Source organism: Plasmodium brasilianum, chromosome 12 (genome assembly GCF_023973825.1).
Source record: "Plasmodium brasilianum strain Bolivian I chromosome 12, whole genome shotgun sequence".
Classification (NCBI taxonomy): domain Eukaryota; phylum Apicomplexa; class Aconoidasida; order Haemosporida; family Plasmodiidae; genus Plasmodium; species Plasmodium brasilianum.
Window position 1 is genome coordinate 3,277,930 of NC_090125.1, and position 25,771 is coordinate 3,303,700.

Here is a 25,771-nt window from a genome sequence, read left to right on the forward strand (position 1 = left end):
CATTGAACAGTTCGCAAAAATGGTAGTGTTCTACATAAAAATATGTATGTGTAAATAAAATATCACAAATCAAAATTAGCCTATATAACCATAAACAGATGTTCCTTTTCACTTTTCACTTTTTTTTTTTTAATATGTTTTCTGTAATTTGTTAAAAAATTTTCTCATTATATTACGCTTATTAAAATATAGTAATTTTTTTCCTTATTTTTCTTTTTTTTTTTCTTTTTATACAATACTGTATGCACGCTTTTAAAATATATGCTATATACAGAGATCTTTAAGGGGTTTCAGCTATTCTATTAAGATTATTTTTTAAAAATTGCATTGTCCTTTACCCGCCTATATCTTCGTAATTTATAAGCAAAAAAATTTTATAATAATAATACTTACAGTACATAATTATATACAGTCCCGTTAAGCCTTTTCAACTATCTACAAACATGCAAAGACTATTTTGTAAATGTACTAACAATATTATAAAATTAAATACATGTATATACATACATTTGTACATATATGTATATATATACTTATACATAAAAAGTATAACGTGTTTTCGTAATAATTTCTTTTAATGAAAAATTCCTTTTCATCTTCTTATTGCACAAGAAACACCAAAAAAAAGGATATATATATTAAGATGAACGAATAAAAATATTGTATTCTTAAAAATCTCAAAAAAAAAAAAATTATTAACACAATAAATAAAACAAAAAGAAAAAAAAAATAGCTTTTTTATTATCATCATCATAATGGTATTAAAATAATATCTAATGGTAGAGGGTTTGGTTTACATAAATTAAAATACAATAAAAAATAAACTTTTAAAATATACTTTAATTTTTGTATACATATATTTTTTGAATTACAAGGAGTTAATATTATATATACATATATATTATATATATATATCAGAATATAATGAAATATATTATACATACATATAATTTTATCACTAATGTAGTATATCTAATACCATGTATAGCCAATTATAATTTAATATCATATAATTTATATATTAACATAAATTATAAACGTAATAAAATATTATTATAATTTATTATCGATTAAGTGAACACCCAAGCACATTGTATATAATTATATATGTGATATATAACAAGCATATTGCATATTATGTTTAAAATATTTGCTTGTATGTGTTATATATATATATATATATAATATATATACACGCATTGCCTACATATATATTATTTTTTCCTTTAAATTAAGCAATTATATATATATATTATAATAAGATTAATATATAAACATGTATATGTATACGTATATATATGTATTTATAATAATATTGTAGTAGCATTATATATATTCACTCTCATTTTTTTTTTTCTTTTTATTTTATATATTTTTTTTTCTTTCATATTTTTTATAATCATTTCATTACCTTTTTTTTTTTTTTAATTTTTCATTTTCATATTTTTTTTACCTTTTTTTTTTTTTTTTTCCCTTTTATATTCATTAATCAGTTCTATGAATTATATTTGATTTTAATTTTTTAGCCTTTAAAATTGTTAAATTATTCACATATTAATAAAATATTATATATATATATTTATGTATATTACTTTTTTTCATTTTTAATAAAAATACATATTATATATATATATATATATATGTTTATATTTGTATTTATTTACATATACATACTTATATTATTATTTATATGTATATATATACAATATACGTACTATATATAAATCTTCTAATTATATACAGTACTGTTAAAACAAAGTATCCTTAGTGTACTCTGTTTTTAAAATGTAAAATGGTGGATTCACCATCAAGAAAAAGAGCTTTGATTACTTCAGAAGATAAAAAAGAAAAAAAAAATATGGTTAGCAAAAAAAATAGCAACGCCCTTGAAGAATCTGAAAATATTGAGGAAGCTATTGATAGTGTAATAAATGACAAAAAAAATAATGAAGCTATGAAAAAAGAGAAAAAAAAGAAAAAAGAAAAAAAAAATAAAGATAATGATGTAGATAAAGATAATGAGGAAGAAGATGAAGGAAATGAAGAGGATACATTAAAAAAATTTTCAGTTGATACTAGTGAGAACGATGACGATAAGGATGATGACGATGATGATGATGATGACGACGACGATGACGATGACGACGATGATGATGAGGATGATGATGATGAGGATGATGATGATGAAGATGATGATGACGATGAAGATGATGAAGAAGATGAGGACGATGATGAGGATGATGATGAGGATGAAGATGATGACGAGGATGAAGATGATGATGAGGATGACGATGATGACGATGATGATGATGAAGAGGAAGATGAGGATGAAGAAGATGATGATGATGAAGATTTTGAAGATATGGATGATGACGAAGATGATGATGAAGATGATGACGACGATGATGAAGACGATGATGATGACGATGAGGATTTGGAAGTAGGTTCTAAAAAAGAAGGTGAATCACATACAAAAAAAGGTAGTGACGGCGAAGGATTTGACTAAATATGTATTAAAAAAAAAATAAAAAAATTGAATTATTCTTATCATTTATAACATATTTATAAATAATGGATATAAATATGCAAATATGTTTCTTTAAATTATATGGTTCTGTTTTTAAATGCTTATTTGTGTATTTTATATGTTTTCCTTCGATGTTGTAAATTTACATATATATATATATATATATATATATTATATATATTTATTTTTTTATTTATTTATTTATTTATTTATTATTTATTTATATATGTATATGCGTATATATTTATGCACGCACCTTATATATATGTATATATATATTTTTTTTTTATTAATATGGTTGTTCTACTTTTTATTTTTTTACGTTGCAATTTGAACATTTAAAATATTTTACATGTATCAAAAAAGCAAAAAAATCTATTTATTTAAAAAAAATACATTTAAAAATTAAATATAATGAAAGAATTTGAACATAGATGAAAAGTATTTAAAAATTTACTTTTGTCTTTCTGAATTGAGAAAAAGTATATATATATATATACGTCTATATATATATACATATATATATATATATATATATATATATATATGTGTGTGTGTATATGTGTATGTAAGTATATATATATATATATGTATATTTTACACAGGTCTAACTATGTTTTTCATCCTTCTTTTTTTTTTTTACAACTATTTAAAAAAACTAAATATAAATTATACAGAAATGTTTTTAAAATAAATTTTTATCATATATATGAATTTTGCATTCACAGCATACTACTACATCATTGAAGTATTCGTGAGCATTTTGTATATATATATATATATGTGTTATTATAAATTATATTATATTTCTTAATATTTTTTTTTTTTTTTTTCTTAATATTATTCAAATGAACACTTACAAAAAAGGTACTCTATAAATAAAAGAATTTTCCCATTCTTTCATCCACGTAAATTTGTGTTCAAAGAGTAGAAAAGTTGCATCGACAGCTACTCGAATGTGTACGTGTGTACATATTTATATATACACTTAAATAGTAAGTAGTATAAAAAAGAATAATAAATGCATCGTGAAAAATGAAAAAAATAGTAAACAGGAAACGTAGGAGTTCTATTATAGTCTTTTGAGCTATGCTTTCTCATTGTAAAATATTTTCTGTTCATTATTTATCTTAATACGAACACGTGACACAACATTCAGAAAATACGTGTTTGTATTATGTTACATTATAAAATTTAGAATTAAAGATATAAAAAAAAAAAAAAATTATATGAACTGTTCAGGAAGAATTTTTATTTGAAAAAAAAGATTGACATTTTAATAGGAAAGTTATTAAAAAAAGTAAATTACACTAAGAGAAAAAAAACAGAATGATTGATTAGCACATACATGCACATACATTTAAATATGGGGAAATCATGTTAATAATAGGAATCAAAATACTTTAAATGTTAAAATATATTCATAATAATTATATAAAATAATATTTTGTTTATGTAGTTTAATTAATAAAATATATCATTTCGGAAATGTTGAAAGTGTATTTTGTTTAAAAATAATTATGGATAGTTTATATTGAGGAACGGTGTAGCATTTCTGGTTAAACCCCCAATAATATAATATAGAATTTTATGCATATTTTAAAATATTTTTTTTTTTTTTTTTTTCATTATATTTTATTTCTCAGTTTGTTTAAAATTTGTTAACAAGGAGCTAAAGATAATCTGTTTTTGTTTTTTTTTTTTTTTTGTTTTTTCTCTAAAGATTACCTGTGAATATAATATATAATGACTGAGCAAGATAAAAAACAGGAAAAATTAAACTACAGCGATAAGGAGAAAATAAATACGGTATTGTGCTATAAATGTAAAAGGAACAATGCAGTAGTATGTACAAGAGAAAAGTCATGCAAAGATTGCTTTTTACATCTTGTAGAGTATACATTTAAAAATACATTAAGAGAAAAATGCTTATTTAAAAACAAAGGAAGAAATGATTTTCAAGTTGAACAAGAGATTGCACCAGAAAGTGATAATTATAAAAGGGATGACATTTCCTCTACACAATTTAGAGACCATGTACAGGTCAATGCCGATAAAATAGAAAATAATTATAAAAAATTAAATGAAGAAAAATGCCTGAACAAGACATGTGAAAAAGAAAAAAAAAAAGTGCACAACTTAAGCACACAAAAAAAAAAAAAAAAAAAACAGCTATAGCATTTTCGGGAGAAATTTGTTCGTCTTTTCTTCTATTTTCATTTGTAAAATATTTAGAGAACATAAAAAATAGAAAAAATGATTTTATATTAATGAATGAACATTGCATTTTTAGTGAAATAATTTTCGTAGATATTTTTAACGATGAAAATTACATTTTTCACTTGATTATGACAATTGAGAATATATTGCACACATTAGAGAAAAATAAGGATATAAAAGGGAATAAAAGTAAAGAATCAAATTTAAAAAATTATGAAAATGGAAATAGTTTCTCATCAACAAACAATGATAAAAAAATATTGTTTATAGATGGAATATTTAGAAAAAAAATAAGCAAAATACATTTCGTGGTGTTGAAAAGTAATTATTTTATTAAAGAAAAATGTAAAATGGAGTTTACAATATATTACGATTTAGTAAAAAATGAAAAAAAAAATTATTATTTGAATTATATAAATGACATAATTATTTACAGTAACATTTTAAAATATTGCATAAATGAAAATATTAAGTGTGTACTTTTTGGAAATAACGCAAATAATATTTCAAATAAATCCTTTTTATATACAATATTTGGTAATGGTATAAATTTACCCATTTGTACCGCTTATATTGACAATAGATATAAGGATATTCATTTTATTAAACCACTGAAAGATTTATTAAACAAAGAAATATATATATATTGCTTTTACAAAAATATTACTTATTTACATAACACCGCGTTTTCACAAAACGTGTTATATAGAATTATAAACGATATGTTGTCTGCATTAGATGCCATGAATAATACGACTTCCATAATTAATAAAACAACCAATAATTTGATTAATCTGATGAGTTGCTGTAACAGTAGAGACCAAAGGATCTATGATGCTATGTGTCACTGTGTTTGTAAGAGTAGCGAAAGGAAAAGAGGTGATTCGAACACTGCTACAGGTGATGTTAACAGTACTGCTAAAGATAATGATAACGGTACTGATAACGGTATTGCTAAAGGTGATGCTAATGTTACTGGCAATGGTACCACTAAAGGCGATAATGTAAGATCTGATAAAAAAATATTTTATTCCAAAGATGTAGAGGGAGAATCCTCAACTACCATCAATTATAAATATATGAAAGATTTCAACAATATTTCTGCATGCTTTATTTGTTTTGGTAATAAGGAAACAGTGGAAGAAACAAATTTTATAAAAAAATTGGACAAAGTTCAGTTAAGTAATATAAAAAAAATGAAATATTCTAATTTTATATGTTCAACTTGTTTGTGTATATTTTCATCTAATAATAGTTTTGTAAACCTTTTTAATGTTTTTTTTAATATTTGAATTTTTAAAGGTAAAATTTATTATTTATTTATATATGTTTTTTTTTAATTTTTTGCTATATACATTTACTTAATTGTTCAGCTTCCTACGTACTTTGCGTGTGTAAACATTTTTTTTTTTATTTATAATAATGCCAAATTTAATATCTGTATGATAGGGACTGCTGGTGTATATAAAATGAAAATTTATTCACTGTTACAGTTCATAATAAAAAAGAGAGAAAAAAAAAAATTAGAAGGTAATAAAATAGAATAAAACATAAGTCTATCAGATAATATATAAAAGTCGAGCATATTTACAGCCAGTCGTCGAAATTAACGTTAGGGTTTTTTACTTTCTCTGATTCTAGTTTATATTCTTCTGTATTTTCCTTATTTTCCTTATAAAGCAAAAAAAATAAAGAGGAACTATCATATCGCGTGTTTAAGTAAAGTGCGCATGGGCACGTATATATATATATATATATACGTTTATATATGTGTTATGCGGGCGTATATTCGTACGAACATGTAGTACTACGTTTTTGTTTTTTTTTTTCTTGTTTGTTTATGTCTCACATTATCTTTGTTATTATCCTTGTATATGTGCATCCTAATTCTTCTCTTAATTTTTTGAATTTTGTTAAAATGTATATTTTCTCTGTAGTCTTCATACATCGCATTTTTTTGGTGCTTCAGGTGAATTTAAGGAGTTAATCATGTAGTGACGTGTGCATACGTGTGTACACATATATACATTTACACTTTTACACGCGTGTACATATACATACATTCTTAGGTGAACATAATTATGATGCATTATTTTCCTACCTGATTTTTATTTTTGTACATTTCAAAAATAGAAAATCTGTTCAGAGAGTCGAGGTCGCCTGTCCATAATTCAAATATATTCTTAAGGGAAAAAAAAACAGAAAAAAAAAAAATGTTATAAATATACTCACGTGCACAAACACAATTAATTGGAAAATTAGAAACTCTGATAGCTTAATGCTTTATATATACACACATTTTTAAATCTATATTTTTATGTATTGTGATACTTTGTTCATAATTTTGTTATTACATTGTAAATAATATAATTCTGATATGCATTAAAGAGAAATTTCTGAATTTGCTTAATTTCCTCTTGTTTATTAACATAGGGAAGAATACAATTTTCAAAGTATTTTAGCTCTCCTTCATTGTACACTGAAAAGGAAAAGGGAAAAGTAATCACATTGAAATAAAATAAAATATATACATAAATATTTTTTTATGACTGATGCAGATGTGTAAGTATAACAATCCAAGTTACGCTTCGCTACATTTTGTTAAATTTTGTCATATTTCGATTATTTTGTTATATTTTCCAATATTTTGATATATTTCGTTGTGTTTTGTTATATTTTGCTGCATTTTATTATATTTTTATTTAACTATTATTAAGGGGGAAATAAAAGAGAGGAATTTTTTGTCTTGCCAACTTAAACAATTCCTTTTTCTTGTTATTGTCAAGTTTTATTTCCCTAACAATGTTCTCCATGTCTTTCAGTTCTTCCTTTGAAACAAAAAGGCAGGATTAAGGGGTAAAATAAATCGAAGTAAAATGAAATGATGTACCATAAATTCAGATAAAATATATTGAAGTAAAATTAAATGATGTACCATAAATTCAGGTAAAATATAACGAAATAAAATAAAATGTTGTATCATAAATTCAGATAAAATATATTGAAGTAAAATGAAATGATGTATCATAGATTCAGGTAAAATATATTGGAGTAAAATGAAATGATGTATCATAGATTCAGGTAAAATATATTGGAGTAAAATAAAATGATGTATCATAGATTCAGGTAAAATATATTGGAGTAAAATAAAATGAAGAAAAATAAATTGAAGTATCTTAAAATGGAATAGCATAAATTAAAGTAAAAAATATAGAAAAAAGGATGTGAGTAAAAAGGCTGAAAAAATCTAATAAAGAAAAACGTAAACATGCATAAATGTAAGTATTATGTTCTTCCTTTCTGTCCTTTTAATAATTTACTGAGCTCGTTGCATAAACTTGGGACAAGTATTTATAGTTGACGAAGTTGGAATAAGAAAAATGTTGGGAAAAGTTCAATGCATCGTACATTATTCTTCTTTTCAGTTTAAGTCTTTCTTCGTTAGTCATGCTAGAATAATTCTTTTCATAATTTTTATTTATGTTCTTAACCCCTAAATACATCCTTGTCTTTTCCGTTTCAGCAATATAAAAATGGTATTATAATGTGTATAAATGGTATTATAACGTGTATAAATGGTATTATAACGTGTATAAATGGTATTACAACGTGTATAAATGGTATTATAATGTGTATAAATGGTATTACAACGTGTATAAATGGTATTATAATGTGTATAAATGGTATTATAATGTGTATAAATGGTATTACAATGTATATAAATGGTATTACAACGTGTATAAATGGTATTATAACGTGTATAAATGGTATTACAACGTGTATAAATGGTATTATAATGTGTATAAATGGTATTATAATGTGTATAAATGGTATTACAATGTATATAAATGGTATCACAACGTGTATAAATGTTATTCTAACAACTATCGTTCTGTTAAGGTTAAACTTGGCTATTCTGCAAATAAAAGAAAATGTGGACAAACAATTAAACGTAATTACTCACATATGCCCGTAAATATTTGCTTATGTAGTATATATATTACATATGTATGTATATATATGGGTGTATAAATTTACATGTATATATATTTTTACGTGTATACATTTATGAGTATATATTTACGTGTATACATATTCACCTCACAAATATAAGTATTACGTGTTAACTTTTCACAAATTGTCTTAATTTAAGTTTTTTTTTTTTTAACGAGTTTACTTACAAATTTGCTGAGTAACATTTGTTGTCCCCTTATAAAAAAAAAAAAAAATTAAAATAAAGTATAAAGAGTTTTTATCTCTTTTTGATTTGTTATGTTAAACAGAGAACCAGGCGTTACCTAATAGTGCAGTATGCTAATATGTGCAAAGGGAAATGTTAAAAAAAAAAATATAGAAAATCGTTAAAAGCATGTACATTTGCTGTGGTGATGGTAAAGATAAAAAATGGGGGGAAAAAAAATATTTACATATATTTACGTATTATGTACATTTGTACATGTATATGTAAATATTACACAGAGAATATACTACGAAATTGAACGAATTGGCTGCTACCGTTAATATATGCGCTTATACATATTAATAATGTTATAGTTGGAAAGTTGTATTAATTAAAAAAAAAAATTGCAAAATAAATATTGGCTAAAATTATATGGACCATAACAGAGTTGAACCAAGTGAAATATAAATAAATTAAACAGAATAACAAAGAAGATGATAACTGCATAAACGAAATAATGTAATTACAAAACGGGGTAATAACCCTTTGCAAGCTAATATGGGCATTTTGAAAAATAAATTCAAAATGCGTGTTAGTGGGCATGAGTCGTGTGAAAGTTTAATGTGTAAGTTGGGGTGCACGTACATAAAAGAGATAACGCTTATTAAAAGGGTAACAAATAATAAACAAATAAAAAAAAATAATAATAAAATAAAGTAATAAAATAAAGTAATAAAATAAAGTAACATATACATATGCGCACGCATATATACTAGAGTTCGCAAAATGGCGCCTTAATTAGACAAAGACGTTTTCATCTTGTTATGAAACTTAAATGAGAGAAAAACAAAAAAAATTGATATAATAGATACACATGACGAAATAAAAAATGGAAACAGTTGATTTTCTATATAATAATAGCTATATATAATAGGTGAAATTGTCAAAGATAAATATCTAAAAAAGGATACTATACTTTGTGAAAACAGTTGATCATTCTTAACAAAAAATAAGGAAATTATTGTTGGTATTATTGGCTCAATATACGCATAAGAGCATGAATGAATAAAACAAATGCTGATATATTGAAAAATTAAATTGTAATATTTTATGCTATGGTATGTTAATAATATTCCTGTACTTTGTATAAGCAATCCTATTATTGCCGTGCCTGAAGGATAAGTGTATTTACAAAATGGGAAATTGTATAATGACACATTTTTTAAAAATATAAATATGGAATAAATGCGTAAACACATATATGCAAAAATACATAAAATAAAAACAAATCAACATATTTATCGAAAAATTGTTAATAGCATTTCAAAACTTAAAAAAGCGGAAAAGTTGTATGTTCAGGCATTTTCGAAAAGGCGTCATATATATGTATTAATATATATATATATGTATTAATATATATATTTATATATATATATATATATATATTGCATACGCTAGTACATTCAAGCACACTCACATGCATGCATGAATAAATCTTTACATACCATCATAACCAAAATATTTCAAAATATACGAGAAGGAAAAGTACTGATAAAAGATCATTATGATTCCACTCAGAGATACAAAAACGCTAATTTGTATTTGCTTATTATCTGTTAAATGGAGAAAAAAAAAAAAAAAAAAATATATCTTCCATGCTTCTTCGCATATCTTAAATTTGCACCATTTGCGGTACTTGTATGAATACCTAAATACATACACATATATATATATATATATATAGGCACAAGTACGTGGGAATGCAAATATGTATGGTCTACCCGATGAGACGTTGTCGTTGTAGAACACAAAAAAAATGTTGCTCATTAAATTTGACGAGAAAGCTGAGGTAAATCTAAATAAACAAATTGAAAGCAAACATTTGAATTTATATGTACGGGTAGCATTAACAAGTGCATGTAACTTTTCTTTTACATATAATGTAATTCTTGAAATATAAAAATGATCGTTTTTTCTTAAAAATTGTTGATATGATATATCTGAAAATTCTTCATTATAATAATTAAAAAAATTTTCCTTGTAACCCGCTTCCGACGAACTCCTTTTGTTGTTTAACCGGTAGCTATTAATACTGCTTTCCCCTTTTTTAAAACCATCTGTGATGGGTTTATTATATAAATTTTTACTTCTATCATTGCGATCATTTGTATTGCCATAGCTATCACCCTTCCTCAGTTCTGACCATGCAAAATTGTTCTTGGCTTGCTTATTCCTACTCGTAAGAACATTTTCTGAACATTTATCGACATTTAAGTTATACTGTGCTTCTTCACCCTCTAAGCGATTTACCCGAAGAATACTCCTTTGAATATTGTTTTGATTTTGTGTTAGTAACTCACTTGATATGGTAAGAATAATAATAAGAGATACAATTAATCCTAATGTGTTAAAATTTAGAATAACTTGAAAATTACATATAGTTAAAAAAAAAGAAGATAATAATGGACCAAATATAATACCAATAGCATTAAAAATATTTATATATGTATAATATATACATACATTAGTATCTACTAAATCGTTTATTATAGCATTAACAACTACAATAAATACTGAACTACCTCCACAAATAATTCTATTAATTACTAATAATGTAAAATTTAATTTAATATAAAATAAATACATTCCTATTAAGTTAAATATGATTAGAAATACCAAAATATGCTTCTTATTTATTGATGAGAAAAAACCTATTATTAAACACATAACACATTGAGACAACGAATAAAAACTTAGTAATATCCCTAATTCTTTTACTTCTATATCATAGTAATTTAATATATAAAATGGTAACAGTGGTTGTAAAAACGATTCAAATAATGTTTTTATAAAAACAGACAGTAAGATTTTAAACAACGTATTTTTCTTAATTTTTTCGTATTCTTCATTATCATAAAACAGATTCTCCTCATCCTTTTGCAGTTTCATTCTATATATTTTTTTTTTCTCATTTAGTTATATGCTTTTTTTTAAAAAAAAAAAAAAAAAAAAACTGCACATATGTACTATGTATATACATAAACTTACATATATACATATATACACATGTATATACACATATATATACACATATATATATATATATATATATATATATATATATATATATGTATGCCCGTACACAAGCATGCAATTATGCAATTAAATCAATAGGCCAATAATTCTATACTAATTTTCATATATATATGCATCTAAATTTACATGCACATATAAATATATATACGATTACACATGTACGCATGTAAAAATTTATGCAAGTACCCATGTACATATATAGCTATAAGCCAACTTCTTCCCAGTAATGCAATTTTGTCGGTTACTCATAGAGCTGTGTATCGCTCAAAAAAAAGTTAAGCTTACTTTGTTACGATATTTTTTTACAAGGATGCAATGTATTTATATATATATATATATATATACTTATTTGTGTGTATGCATATATATGTAATTCTACGTATATAAGCACACCTATGTGCTGTATGCCTAGGTCGGTGTACTCCTACCTATGTTTTCATACCCAATGTAAAATTATATCGGTGTATTCATACCGTCCATTCACATCTATAACTCATATCATATATTCAAATGCAACACTCTTATCTCCCAGTCAATCACATATTTATGGATGCAACAGTATCGGCGCATACACATACATGTATTTAAACAAGCTCCTTTCCTAGGACTCACTAGCACAAAATGTCTCAGAGCAAACTAATCAGATTCTTGATTTATTTTTCAAAAAATAAAAATGAGCAAAATTATAATTTGCAAAAAAAAAATTTTTTAATTTTTTCAAAAAAAAATATTATCAATTTTAAATTTAAAATTATTTTTAAAAAATATTTTTTCAAAAAAATTAAAAATAGAATGTAACAATATTTTTAAACTTATACCTCAAACATTTATTTCACAAGAAATAAAAGAAACACTTATAAATCTCTAAAATAATTTCAATAAAAACACAAAACATCCAACTTAATTATTCAAATAAAAAGTTTATGAATAAAAGAAACAAATAATTTACTTATAACATTAAGAAAATTATGAAAAAAAGATAAACTTCTACATGTTTATATCTTTTTAAGCATTATTATAAGTATTTAGGTATATATGTATATACCTTTTTTGAGTATACTTAAGTATATAAAAATTTATATGTATATGCACATAAAAATAAAGTTACATAAAAATGTATGCTTATATATATTTATATATGCATATAAAAATATAATTGCATAAAGATATATATAAATAGATATGAATTTAGATTAAAATTTATTTAAATAGAAATATTACATAAAAATATATGTGTATAAATATATACATGTATATGTATATATTATGAAGCTTCATAGGCGCAGTAACATACATAATACATATATAAATATATATTTGCGAGTAAAAATATTATACATGTACGTTAAGTAGGTAGATGTGCTAAAATTTTAGCAAAAAATTCCAAGCCACTGTGAAGTACCGCATGGTATGACAGAACAGAGAGTAAAAAAAAAAAAAAAAAAAAAAAAAAAAAAAAAAAAAAAAAAAAAAAAAAAAAAGAGTAAAACTAAAACTAAAACTAAAATAAATTTAAATATATTTAATTGTAAAAAAAAAAAAAAATACATTTTAAAAAAAGATACACCCAAATAAGAAAGAATAATCAAGTTAAAAGAAACGTAAAAAAAACAAAAAAAAAACACAAATTTTTATTAATAAAGTCCAGAAATAGTTGCATTAGTAGTCTCAAGATAATTCACGTGTACATTTTAAGAACATACAAAAGCAGAATAATACGTTTCTTTTAATACTTGATTCAAACGGGGTAAAGTGATGAGTGTCCTTATTATTAATCGTATATATATATGCATATGTATATGCTACATACATGCATGCATACATACTTATATGCATGCTTAAATACATGTATACGTAAATACGTAACATTTATAAATACATAACATATATTCATATGTATATTCATACATACATTCATACATGCATTCATACATACATCATTACATACACAGTACATGTGTACGTAGAAACACAATTTATGCCTATACAAAACAAATAATAGAAATAATACTGGTACTACGTGAAAAATACATGTATTAAAAAAAAAAAGCCCTGTATCTTCAAGAGAATGTGCAAGAGATATATTTTGCTGATGATACTTTTTTCTTTTTGATGTATTAAAAAGAAATTGAAATACATATTTTTTTTTTTTTTTTTTTCATTTTTATACCTCACTTTTGCGACGTTTTTAAGTATTTTTTCCCCAATTTTTGAGCCTTTTTTGTCCCATTCTTAAGTATTGTTTGCCTTATTTTTAAGTAATTTTTGCCCCATTTTTAAGTGATTTTTACCCCATTTTAAATTAATTTTTACCCCATTTTTAAGTGATTTTTACTTCATTTTTAAGTGATTTTTACCCCCAATAGATTTCCATTTATTGATTTTTTCTAAATAGGTGTGTAACTGTTGCCCCGTTTTAGTAATATTCTGCTTAATGTTTTCGTCTGTATGATTTTTAAGAATCGTATGGCACCTATCGAATATTTTCCGTTGTTTATATTTATACATATACACAGATGTGTATTAATGCACACGTAAATACACATACAAATAATACTCGTCGCACTGTAGTGAACTTGTAATAACATCCGAGTACTCCTGTGCAGGTAATATACTCACATAGTATCGTGTCTACATCTGCATTCATTTGCGAACGCATAACAACACCGTAATATACAAACATAGGAACATTTCTATTATAGCAAAAAGAAAAGGGGGAAATTATAGTTTAAGTTAGCAAACAAAGAGCCGATATACATATATAGCGTGGGTATATATATTTGCTTGAGTACATATACAGCGTGGGTATATATATTTGCTTGAGTACATATACAGTGTGGGTATATATATTTGCTTGAGTACATATACAGCGTGGGTATATATATTTGCTTAAGTACATATACAGCGTGGGTATATATATTTGCTTGAGTACATATACAGCGTGGGTATATATATTTGCTTGAGTACATATACAGTGTGGGTATATATATTTGCTTGAGTACATATACAGCGTGGGTATATATATTTGCTTAAGTACATATACAGCGTGGGTATATATATTTGCTTGAGTACATATACAGCGTGGGTATATATATTTGCTTGAGTACATATACAGCGTGGGTATATATATTTGCTTGAGTACATATACAGCGTGGGTATATATATAGCTTGAGTTTATACACAACTTGAGTACTCCTATAACGCAAGCGCGCGAACATAAATATACACAAAACACGGGGATACTAGAGAATAAAGGGAACATACTCAGAATGGATGTCTTTTGCATTTATACGTCCGGCGGGAAATTGTTAACGGAACATATATACGACAATCACATGAGGAATAGAAGCTTGCATAATAACTATTTGCATAACAACTTGAAGTCCATCATAACGCAGAATAAGCAAAGCACGAATAATCAATGCATGTTGTTTCTTAGAGAAAAGGAAAAGGATAGTGTATTATTGGGGTGTTATTACAATAGTTTTGTGTATATAGTTAAGAGGGACAATTTATTTTTTATATCATTGAAGAGGAATGAAAACAATCCAGGGTTAATTGTTGAGGTAATTCAAGAAATAGTTATAAGCATAAAGAAGTATTTTAACACGGATTGTTTAACTGAGCATATATTTATAAGGAACTATTCATCTGTAAATTTTTTAATAAATGAAATTTTAGCACAAGGAGGAAAGCCTAGTTTGTTTGTTGATTCTATTTTGAGAAGTTTGGTTAAAAGTGAGTGTACTATATTAAATGAAACGTTAAGATATGCACCCATACCAAGTAACTTATATAATATGATTTCACAGAGGAGAAATAATTATTACATGTTGGGTGATACGGATGATGAGAATAACATCAATAGTAGTTATAGCAATGGGAATAGTATAAACTCAATTGATGCATTGAATGTTTTTTGGAGATCGAACAACATAAACTATTCTATAAATGAGATTTTTATAGATATAATCGAGTATGTACATTGTATTGTATATAATAATAACTACTTGCTTCATTATGCTGTTCAAGGTAATGTACATATCAGATGCAACATAAATGGTTTCACCTTGATTAAGCTGTATTTTAATATGGACATAGATTTAAGTAAGTCTATTGTACACTTTACTGTTAGATATGATAGATTATATAACACAGATGGTACAGAAAATGAAAGGAATGTCTTATATTTTGTGCCTTTAAATGAAGAGTATATACTTATGAAATATTATGATTTCCGTCAACTAGTGCATCAGAGAACTAATATTTTGGGTTACACCTCAAGATTCCCGTATGACGCATCGGAGCAGTTAACGGATGTTTTAAATATCCAGAGTGAAGCTGTGCCAACTGCTGAATATAGAACTACTGAGGAAGTTGAGAATTTCCAGAGGACAGTAAGTGAGGTCGACGAGCCCAATATACAAGAAGGTGGTGGGGAAAATATACAGAGGGAGTTTTCCCCCGCTGTTTTGGAACAAGCTCATGAGAATGAGGGTGCAGTCGGGAAGAATACGGATGAAAATGATGAAGATGAAAATGATGAAGATGAAAATGATGAAGATGGAAAGAATGCAGATATGAAGAATGCAGATATGAAGAATGCAGATATGAAGAATGCAGATATGAAGAAGGCAGATATGAAGAAGGCAGATATGAAGAAGACAGATATGAAGAAGGCAGATAAAAAGAAGTTAGATAGAAAGAAGGCAGACAGAAAGAAGGTAGATAAGAAGAAGGGAGACAGAAAGAAGGCTGATAGAAAGAAAGAGGATGCGAAAGATATGTTTATGAATAATTCTGTTGTGGATGATGAATGTAAGAATATGGGGGTTGATTCGTTTTTGGCGCAAAGTGCCAAAGGGGAAACTGCCGACACTGATGTGAGTAGTCAAAGATACATCTTTAAGGAATACTCCGATGAGGGAAGTAATGATCAAGAAGAGGTTGGTCAAAGGTACATTTTTAAGGAGTACTTCGATGAGGAAAACAGTGCTGAGAAACAAGCCGATGAGGAAAACGGTGCAGAGAAACAAATCGATGAAGGAAACACTGCTGAAAGACAGATCAGTGGACCACGCATCAGTGCAGAATATTTTATCACAGGAAGTATGACCGAGGGTTACAGTGCAGAAGCAACTGTTAATAGTAATGAGGAGTACGTTTTCAAAAACTATGACGATGATGATATAATAAATAATAGCAATGACGCGGAAGATAATGAATCTGCAAGTAATAATAACAGTTTCGACTATATGGAAAGCAGAGAAAGAATAAACCTAAATAATGATATGAATAGTTATATTGTATATAATAGACCAAATGAAAAATTCAAATTGCCGATTATTGTAAAAGGTAATGTGCAGTATATAGAATCAGAACATATGTACAAAATGAAACTGAAGGTCTTTTTCTATAATGTTGGTACAGCGCACAATAGTAATTTATTATTAACTCACTATGAAGATATTTGTCTAAGTATCCCTGTGCACAATTTTATATGTTCAGTTAGTTTTCGTAGTGAAATAGGGCATATGGTATATAGAGATGATATAAAATCAGTTGTATGGCATATCGAAAATGTTATAGATGTTAACATACCTGTATCAGCAACTATATCTATGCAAATAAAGCGTTCTGAGAATACAGAATTACCTCTACATATTGATAACAGCATCCATCCATTAGTCTGCAATTGTAATGGACTTTATGATCACTGTATATGTGCCCATGCTTTCACTTATTGGAATAATAATACTTTGATATACTCTACTTTCAACTTTTCTGTTTTTGCTAGCTTAAAAATTAAAGGCTTTTCAGTTACTGGAAGAAAAGTAAACAGAATAGAAGTTGTTGAACCTCAAAATTTAAGTGTACAGAAAAGATGTAGATATGCTACTGTCTTTAATAATATAGAGTTTAGACTTTAAAAAAAGGTAAGTGTAGTAGTGCAATGGGATATACATTTCATGTAGATAAAAAAAAAAAAGGAGGGAAGGGGGAAAGAAACTGAGTGTGTGAGGAAGTGTTGATCGGAAGGTATATGTATATATATATGTATATGTATATATATATATATATATGTATATATATATATATATATATATAGGTAGATAGATATAGATATATGTTATATATATGGAACGTATATTAAAAAAGCACATACAATAAAAGACGAAGAAATATGAGAGAGTAAAAAGGAGCCAAGCGCGATATTTTAGAAATGGTAGTGTTAACGTTAGCGTTTGAATTATGCTGTCTGTTTATTAAATTAAAATAATTTATCGTTATTTTTATTTTATTTTATTTTTTCCTCCTTGCTTTCTGGCTGTGTGCTAATCACAGATGCTTTCCTTTGGCTAATATTTTGGATTCTGTTAAAAATAGCCAACCAAATTAAGAAGAACAAAAAAAGGAAATATAATCTGTGTATTTTCATAGCTAGAAAAAAAAAAAAAAAAATAGTAGTTGTATGCAGTTACAGATATATATATACAGACGTGCTTCACAAATACCTAATTTTATTGTATTTTCAAGATCTTGAGTGTCGTCAACCCTATAATAGCGGCACATAAAAAAATGAGAGGAAAATAGCGAGCAGTTAAAATTTTAAGTAGTCAAAATTTTGAATTGTGAATTAGTTCGACAGTAGAAGTTGAAATCGAAATCGTTCTTTATTTATGCACATACTCTACAATGCTACATTGTATTGTACTGTATTGTGCTATATTACACTATTTTATGTTATAATATATATTCAAATATTCATTTTATCAATTCATGCACTTTTAAATGCAATATAGTTATACTGTAGTTTTACCTTATGGCTATATTACATTTTTTATTTTATTTTATTTTTTTTTTTTTACCTGCACATGTTCTTGTGAAAGTCAACGTTTTTATACAAGTTTATAATTTCCAAAAATTCTAAAGACTAAAAAAAAAAAAAAAAAGAAAAGGTAAATAAAATGATTGTAGTTTAAATTATCCCCTTTGTGTATATGCGTGTCACTGTGTACGCAACTATGTACATACCTTATAGGACCTGCTAATATGTCCATTTTCCCTCTTTTATTTGGCATTAAAAAAAAAAAAAAAAGAAAAGAAGAAAAGAAGAAATAAAAAATAAAAAATAAAAAATAATAAAAAAAGATCATTTGAAGTTGTAAAACTGTTATGCACATTGAAAGTTTTATTTCCAAATTATTAATTTGTTATTTTATTTGTTTTATTTTTTATTTTATTTTTTTTTACGTTTTTCTGAGTAATTTTCATGAGGATCTCAATTGTTACTTTTAAATTTTTTATATACTGCAACATGTCTTCGTTTGAGTGAAACTCCATCATATCCTGCAAGAGATCGTCAGGGTGAATGTGCAGTCGTAGTATATACTGATATATGCCAACGTTTGTGTATTGGGACCGATATAAATACTGGAACATTCATATTTGCACACACATATATATATATACATATGTATATATGTTCATATGTATTTATGTTCACATTTATGTGTGAACAAAATATCCTATGCGTTTGCATCTAATCTATGCGCAGAAGGTTGATTACCTCCATATTTATAGAGTGGAAATAATTATTTTGTTTTTCCAAAAATTTTTTTATTTTGTCCAATTTTATATTAATGTCTTCTAATTCTTTTTCGCTTCAATTGAGAATGGCGAAGAATTGTACAGCAAGATAAGTAATAAAAAGGTGAAAGGAATATAAAGAATTTTATTTATGATTATGTATATATATTTGTATTAAATTTTTTTTTTTTCATTGAAGTCTCTTTTTTATAAAGCAATATATATAAACCTTGCAAATACGAGCTTGTAGAGGTCGTATATATCCTCTGATATTTTTTCCTTTTCCTAAAGTGAAAGAGCAACACAGGAAAATAGTCGCGTTCGTGTTAATATATATACGTATGTATGTATGTATGTATGGATGTATATACGTTTATACATGTATATACTTAGATCTTCATACGCATATATATATAAGATTACATATACATGTGCAAATATTTCCAATTCATTATTACATTTAGGATTTTTTTCCTCAATATGTTTTTATCTTCTGAAAAAGTGTTTATGATTTCATTGTTTAAGCTTATGTATTCCTTAATGGTATCCTGAGTAATACAAAAAAGGAGGAAAAAAAAAAAAAAGAAAATTATATTATAATGAATGAAATGGAAACGATTGAAGCATTGGAAAGTCATGGAAAGGATAAAAAAAAAATGTAATGATCCTCCTTTTGCAAAAAGGGAAGAAAAAGAATAAGTTTAAGTTAGTATGAACAGAGGTGATAGTTTAATTTTTATTTTACTTCAAGTCTCTTCTGCGATAACTCTTCCTCTTTTTGTAATAAATTTTTTTTATTTTCAATGTCTAGGAACTTTTGATTTATGTCGTAAATGTCCGTAACTCCCTGAGAGTTAATATTTAGGTGAAATGAAAAAAAAAAAAAAAATTAAGGATTAAATGGGCTTATACGAGCATATATATACAAATACACAAGTATGCATTATTCGCTGCTTTATATTTTAAGTTTTTATATAATTCATATTAGTTCCTGAGTCTTTTCAAATTTGTCCATGTTCCCCATCTTCACATGGATATGTAGACGTTTATTTTGTTTATTCTTTCATTTATCTATTCTTTGTTTTTATTACTGTTGCTTCCCTCAACTTTGATATGGTAGCATATATATTGCTCGCATTTTCAAAAATGTTGGAGGCATTTAATTTTAGATAATTATTATACAGTAGATAGTAAATAAGAAGTTTCTTGAATTTTCTTTTTTCTTGCATCATTAATGCTATATCTGCGTTGTTTAACTTATTATTTTTGTATTCATTGATCATCTCCCTAAATAGAATAAAAAAGAAGAAAAAGAAAAAGAAATATTAATTAGGAATAGTACATGTCTTTTTTTATTTAACCTCTTCTATGTGCTCATCGTTCTAATGAAATAAACATTATCCTTGCATGCCATAAAAAGACAGAGAGAGAAACAACAGTTTTACATATATATATATGCAAGTATTTTTATACCTTCTTATCCTTAATATATTGCTGTGTTCCTTATTAACATTCATGTATTTAAGTATTTCTTCATTCTTGTTTTTGGCTTTTACAATTTCCTGCCAATAGGTAGATGCCACGTATAGAAGTGTGTGTTGCGCTTTTCTGCAATTCCCTTCTTTTTGCTTTTTTTCTTTTATCGCCTTCATGCGATATGCGCATATACAGATATATATATTCATATTTATATCTATACAGCATGTATATTACTTATGCCTGAAGTACTTATTTTACCGTTTTTTTCTCATCAATGGATTTCCTCAAATTTTTATTTTCTGACGTGATTTTCCTGTTGTTCAAAGGGGAAAAGGAAAAATTAGGGTGAACTAGGAACACCAGTATACGTATATAGGGAGTAATATGGGTATTCTCACGTTTTAGGATATTTTTTTTTATATACTTCCTTCTTTTTATTACTGTATGTTATTATGAAGCTGTCTTTCACTATTTTTTAAACTATTTACAGTTCTTTCTAAGGAATTTAAATAGAAGTATAATAACTTCTTTTCTTTCTGTTTCGAGTAAAAGGAACAGAAATAGACATTGTTAAGTGGTTTATGCATATAATTTTCAATTTGGAATTTGTTAACGACTTACACATGTATATATGTATGGACATATGTGCATACATATATATATATGTTTAACTAGTACCTTCACCCTTTGTAGCATTATTTGGTACGTATATTTAGAATGCTTTAGATTTTCAAATTTGTTTAATATCTCCTCATTTTTCGCTTTCAGTTCATCATATTCCTTATTTGGGAACCCATAAGGGTGTGTATGTATAATGGTATATATATATATACATACACATACATATATATATTTATGTTTATGTGTGAATTTTTCAGGTATTTCCATTCTATGTGCATATACAAACAATGGCTGAAACTAATTTATAAGCCTCTTATTATTACAATTTTTTGTTGTCCGAGGGAAATTTTGTTTAGTTTTAATTCTCTATTTAATAATTCCAAATTTTTCTATATTAAAAGTAAAGCAAACTTATGTAGAGGAAAGTATATTTCAAAGTATTTCTTCATGCACTTTCGCTATGAGTTGCTCTTATTTGTTATGTTTTATTTTGATTTATTTATTTTTTTTTTTTTTTTGTTTTATCTTCTTTCTTCGATTTATTTGTTCTATTCGTTTTATTTCTCTGTATTAGCGTTTTACCTTGGTATTCTCATATTTACTAAATGTTGATTCCCCCTTTTCTTTTATGAAGTTAAATTTCTTCTTTACAGAATAAACAATATCCTCGGTATTTTCATTAAGCTTTTCATTGTCTTTCTAAAAAAAAAAAAAAACAGTAAAAGAGTTTGTTGCTTATATAAAGAAAACTCCTCATCTGCTGATACCTCCTCGAAAAAGGATGGTAGTTATAGTTTACTAATAAAATTACTTCGTATGTTCTTATATACATATATATGTGTATATATATGTACTAACGTATTCTTCTGTTGTTTTATATATTGTACTTTATAAAAGGGAACTAAATCCTTTAGATTAGTTAACTTATCGCTGTTTTGATTTTTCATTTTTGATTTTTCATTTCTGAATTATTTCTATTTTTTTTTTTTTTTTAATAGTCTAATTCATCTTATTATATGGGTAACGTAGTAAAAGAGAAGGATTAAAGGAAAAAAAAACAATGCTAATAATAATTATATTTTAATTAAGCTCTATTTTTATGGATATAGATACGTGTATGCGAACATATAGGGATATGGGATATTCCGAGCACAGGAGTAATATTAACACTTTTTATATTTTTTATATTATTATTTACTTATTTATACACATTACATTCACCACATCTGTCATCGATTTCGTTCATTCGTTTTGTTTCGTTTCGTTTTTTTCCTTTTTTTTATGCTCCTCTTTAATTACAAAAAAAATTATTTTTTAAAAAAAATTAGACAAGATAAGTACAAGAGATATATAAGCAGTTAGACAATTTATCACCATATGAAACTGAAAAAAAGTGTTTGTTTGTTTGTTTTTTTTTCCTTTTTTTTTCTCCAATTTATTGCTATGTAGACTTAGCATTTTTAAAAAATAGGTTCGGTTTGGAAGATTTTTGTTTGATTACATATTTCGCATTAACTGATATACAAATGAAAGCGTTTATAAATATTTTTATGTATTAAAATTATAAGTAGTTTATTTTAACTGTAAAAAAGCACACACGCAAGCACATATATATATGTATATGTGTGTATATATGTACATTCATGCTCTTTTTGGGAATTTGCGAACGCGTGAAAGTATTCTCCAATAAGGAAAATTTTTAAAAAATTGTTAAATGAATTCGGAACATTGAGGAGAAGGGTGCACACACTTAATATAAAAGTGTTTTATATTTTTTTATTTCATTTTAGCATTTTTAAAAGTACCAAAAATAAACTCTTATTAGAATATGTAATTTATGAGTAAGTAAACGAATAAGTTAAATGTGTGAATAAATGTATAAAAAAATCAAGTAAAAAAGTAAAACAAATATATATTATTTGATCAAAACATACAGCATATATAACAAAAATGTGGGGAGATAAAAAAAAAAAAAAACATGCAAACAAATTTGTGTTATATTTAAAAATTTATTTCATCTGCATAATATTTGAAAAGCATGTAGCTTGCACGTAATAAAACATATTTTCTTTTAAGTGAAGAATTTATGCGAATTTATCACTTTTATCGAATTATTTTTGTATATATTGTTCTTATCCTTCTATCGAATATGTAGTTGCGCTTTTGACTTGCTTACTCTTGACGTGCTCTCTTTAGACTTACCTTTTTTTTTTTTTTTTTTTCCTTTCTTTTTTCTGAACAACCACTAGCAATTTGTTGCATATTTCTTCCTTGTTCAGAATTTTTTTTTTTTCGAGCCTTTGATTTGTTTATTTTTTTGCTTTTCCTTCAGGGTGGAGTGGACAACACTGTTCCTATGACATTTACCTGAGAAATTCCGCCATCCGGATGAAGGGAAATTTTAAAGTGTGTTGCTGTTCTCTCCATAAGTGTAAAATTATATTCTAATAAATTAAAATTGTAGAATGTTTTTTTATGATCTGTAGCTATTTTACATGGAGGTAGCTGTAACCAGTCAATTTTTTTTTTTTCTAATTTTTCATCTTCTTCAAAAATTCTTTTTTGCTCTAGTAAGTCTAAAGTAAGAATATCTATGCAATCAAGCAAATATATTTGTATACACTCTGGATGATCATATTTATAATTTCCTATGTCAATTGTAAAGTTTTCAATTATACCTCTAACACCAAATTTAAAGATAGAAATGTTTTTAATAGAATTATATGATAGTGTTCTTAAGATTATAGGAGGTCTATTAAATAATCTTTTAGTACAAAATCCATCTGTTTTATATGAATCAATAATATATTTTGGGTGTCCTTTATAAATATTATCACAATGATAATAAATTAAAGTACATCCATTTTCAGGTTTATTTAAAAATATTTTTTGTTTTGATACAATTGTATGTTTTTTAAATAAAGAAACAAATTCTCCATAAAATTTTATGTTATTTATACCTCCATCTGGATATAAATTAATTCTTATATGTGTCCAAGGTTTAATTAAAGACTGGTCATTAATTTTAAAATAGTATACTCTTTTTTTATTGGTACATTTTAAAAAGTCTACACAATCTGCTTGAAGTAATTCAACCCATGGAGTATTTTGATTTTCTAATATATCTGAAATAGATTTATCTATTTTATATGATTCCAAAAAATTATAACTTTTTCTTTTTATTATTTTTTCTTCTTTCCCTTCTGCTTCGTTAATTATAAATTCTTCTTCTTTAATTATCTCATCTATGCAAGAATTTTCTACAACTTCAATCGATAAATGTGGACATATATCATCATCCATATTATCAAAATTTAATTCCAGACCATATATAATACTTGGGTACTTCAATTTCAGTATTAACCATTCATGTCCTACATCTCTTCTTCTTCTAGTTATCCATCCTATTTTTTCTTCAATCATTAAATTTTCAGATTTACTTATCGATTCATCTGTTACAAATAGAACCTTAGAACCGAAATGTTTTGATAAGACATTAGTAAAATTGAAAAAATTTACATCATTTATGCATTCAATTTCTTTAGATGGGATTTTTGTACTCTTACTTATTATCCAGCTAAAAATGTTATTAAAAATGTTTAAAAATTTTTTTTTTTTTCTTTTTTTCAACTTGTAGGTTTTTCTACTAATATTATTTCCTTCTCCTTCATCACTCTCATCTGCTTCAGTTTCCTGTAGTTTTCTTTTTCTTGAAATTTTCGTTTCATTTACTTTGCTTAGTACTTTGCTTTCTTCCTCATTTGTTCTTTCTTGTTCGTTCATTGTGATTTATTTATTTTTTTCTTCACCTTTATTTTTATGTTTTTCTTTTTTCTTGTCTGCTTTTCTTGTTATCTTTTTATTTTATTTTTAACTTATGCACATTTAGTTCTTGAAAAAAAAAAGCTATGCATACATATGGACATGATATGGTGCATGCTGGCAAATGGACCTAGCCAGAAAGAAATGCATATATAATATATACATATGTATGTCTAGTCTATAAGCCTGCATATTAAAACATATGGTCATGTACACATATGCAAATACATACATAT

The 25,771-nt window shown here is 25.5% G+C and overlaps 6 protein-coding genes and 1 pseudogene across 7 annotated transcripts; 3 read left to right on the forward strand and 4 right to left on the reverse strand.

Annotated features, from left to right (window-relative positions):
- Positions 1-1,792: 1,792 nt before the first annotated feature.
- MKS88_004667 (uncharacterized protein) lies at positions 1,793-2,506 on the forward strand (the record flags this gene model as incomplete). Its single annotated transcript, XM_067217863.1, has 1 exon — positions 1,793-2,506. One exon carries the CDS (start codon positions 1,793-1,795, stop codon positions 2,504-2,506), a length of 714 nt encoding a protein of 237 aa, XP_067072249.1.
- A 1,767-nt stretch (positions 2,507-4,273) lies between these two features.
- On the forward strand, positions 4,274-6,039 carry MKS88_004668 (annotated as a pseudogene). Its single transcript has 2 exons — positions 4,274-4,637; positions 4,763-6,036. Coding segments are annotated over exons 1-2 (1,638 nt in total).
- A 295-nt stretch (positions 6,040-6,334) lies between these two features.
- On the reverse strand, positions 6,335-8,250 carry MKS88_004669 (uncharacterized protein; the record flags this gene model as incomplete). The annotated part of the gene is made up of 6 exons (XM_067217864.1): positions 6,335-6,418; positions 6,597-6,710; positions 6,849-6,929; positions 7,102-7,226; positions 7,455-7,575; positions 8,068-8,250. 6 exons carry the CDS (start codon positions 8,248-8,250, stop codon positions 6,335-6,337), a joined length of 708 nt encoding a protein of 235 aa, XP_067072250.1.
- A 1,790-nt stretch (positions 8,251-10,040) lies between these two features.
- MKS88_004670 (major facilitator superfamily domain-containing protein) lies at positions 10,041-11,876 on the reverse strand (the record flags this gene model as incomplete). Its single annotated transcript, XM_067217865.1, has 3 exons — positions 10,041-10,098; positions 10,429-10,540; positions 10,709-11,876. The coding sequence occupies 3 exons, from the start codon at positions 11,874-11,876 to the stop codon at positions 10,041-10,043; spliced, it is 1,338 nt and encodes a 445-aa protein (XP_067072251.1).
- Positions 11,877-15,292: 3,416 nt separating this feature from the next.
- MKS88_004671 (AP-3 complex subunit mu) lies at positions 15,293-17,953 on the forward strand (the record flags this gene model as incomplete). The annotated part of the gene is made up of 1 exon (XM_067217866.1): positions 15,293-17,953. The coding sequence occupies one exon, from the start codon at positions 15,293-15,295 to the stop codon at positions 17,951-17,953; it is 2,661 nt and encodes an 886-aa protein (XP_067072252.1).
- A 368-nt stretch (positions 17,954-18,321) lies between these two features.
- On the reverse strand, positions 18,322-22,660 carry MKS88_004672 (protein SOC3; the record flags this gene model as incomplete). The annotated part of the gene is made up of 16 exons (XM_067217867.1): positions 18,322-18,397; positions 18,520-18,579; positions 18,893-18,957; positions 19,059-19,091; positions 19,278-19,373; positions 19,594-19,687; positions 19,843-19,898; positions 20,072-20,161; positions 20,359-20,460; positions 20,705-20,900; positions 21,087-21,175; positions 21,351-21,405; positions 21,534-21,628; positions 21,771-21,872; positions 22,296-22,412; positions 22,601-22,660. 16 exons carry the CDS (start codon positions 22,658-22,660, stop codon positions 18,322-18,324), a joined length of 1,386 nt encoding a protein of 461 aa, XP_067072253.1.
- Positions 22,661-24,041: 1,381 nt separating this feature from the next.
- Positions 24,042-25,496, reverse strand: MKS88_004673 (allantoicase; the record flags this gene model as incomplete). Its single annotated transcript, XM_067217869.1, has 1 exon — positions 24,042-25,496. The coding sequence occupies one exon, from the start codon at positions 25,494-25,496 to the stop codon at positions 24,042-24,044; it is 1,455 nt and encodes a 484-aa protein (XP_067072254.1).
- Positions 25,497-25,771: the final 275 nt, after the last annotated feature.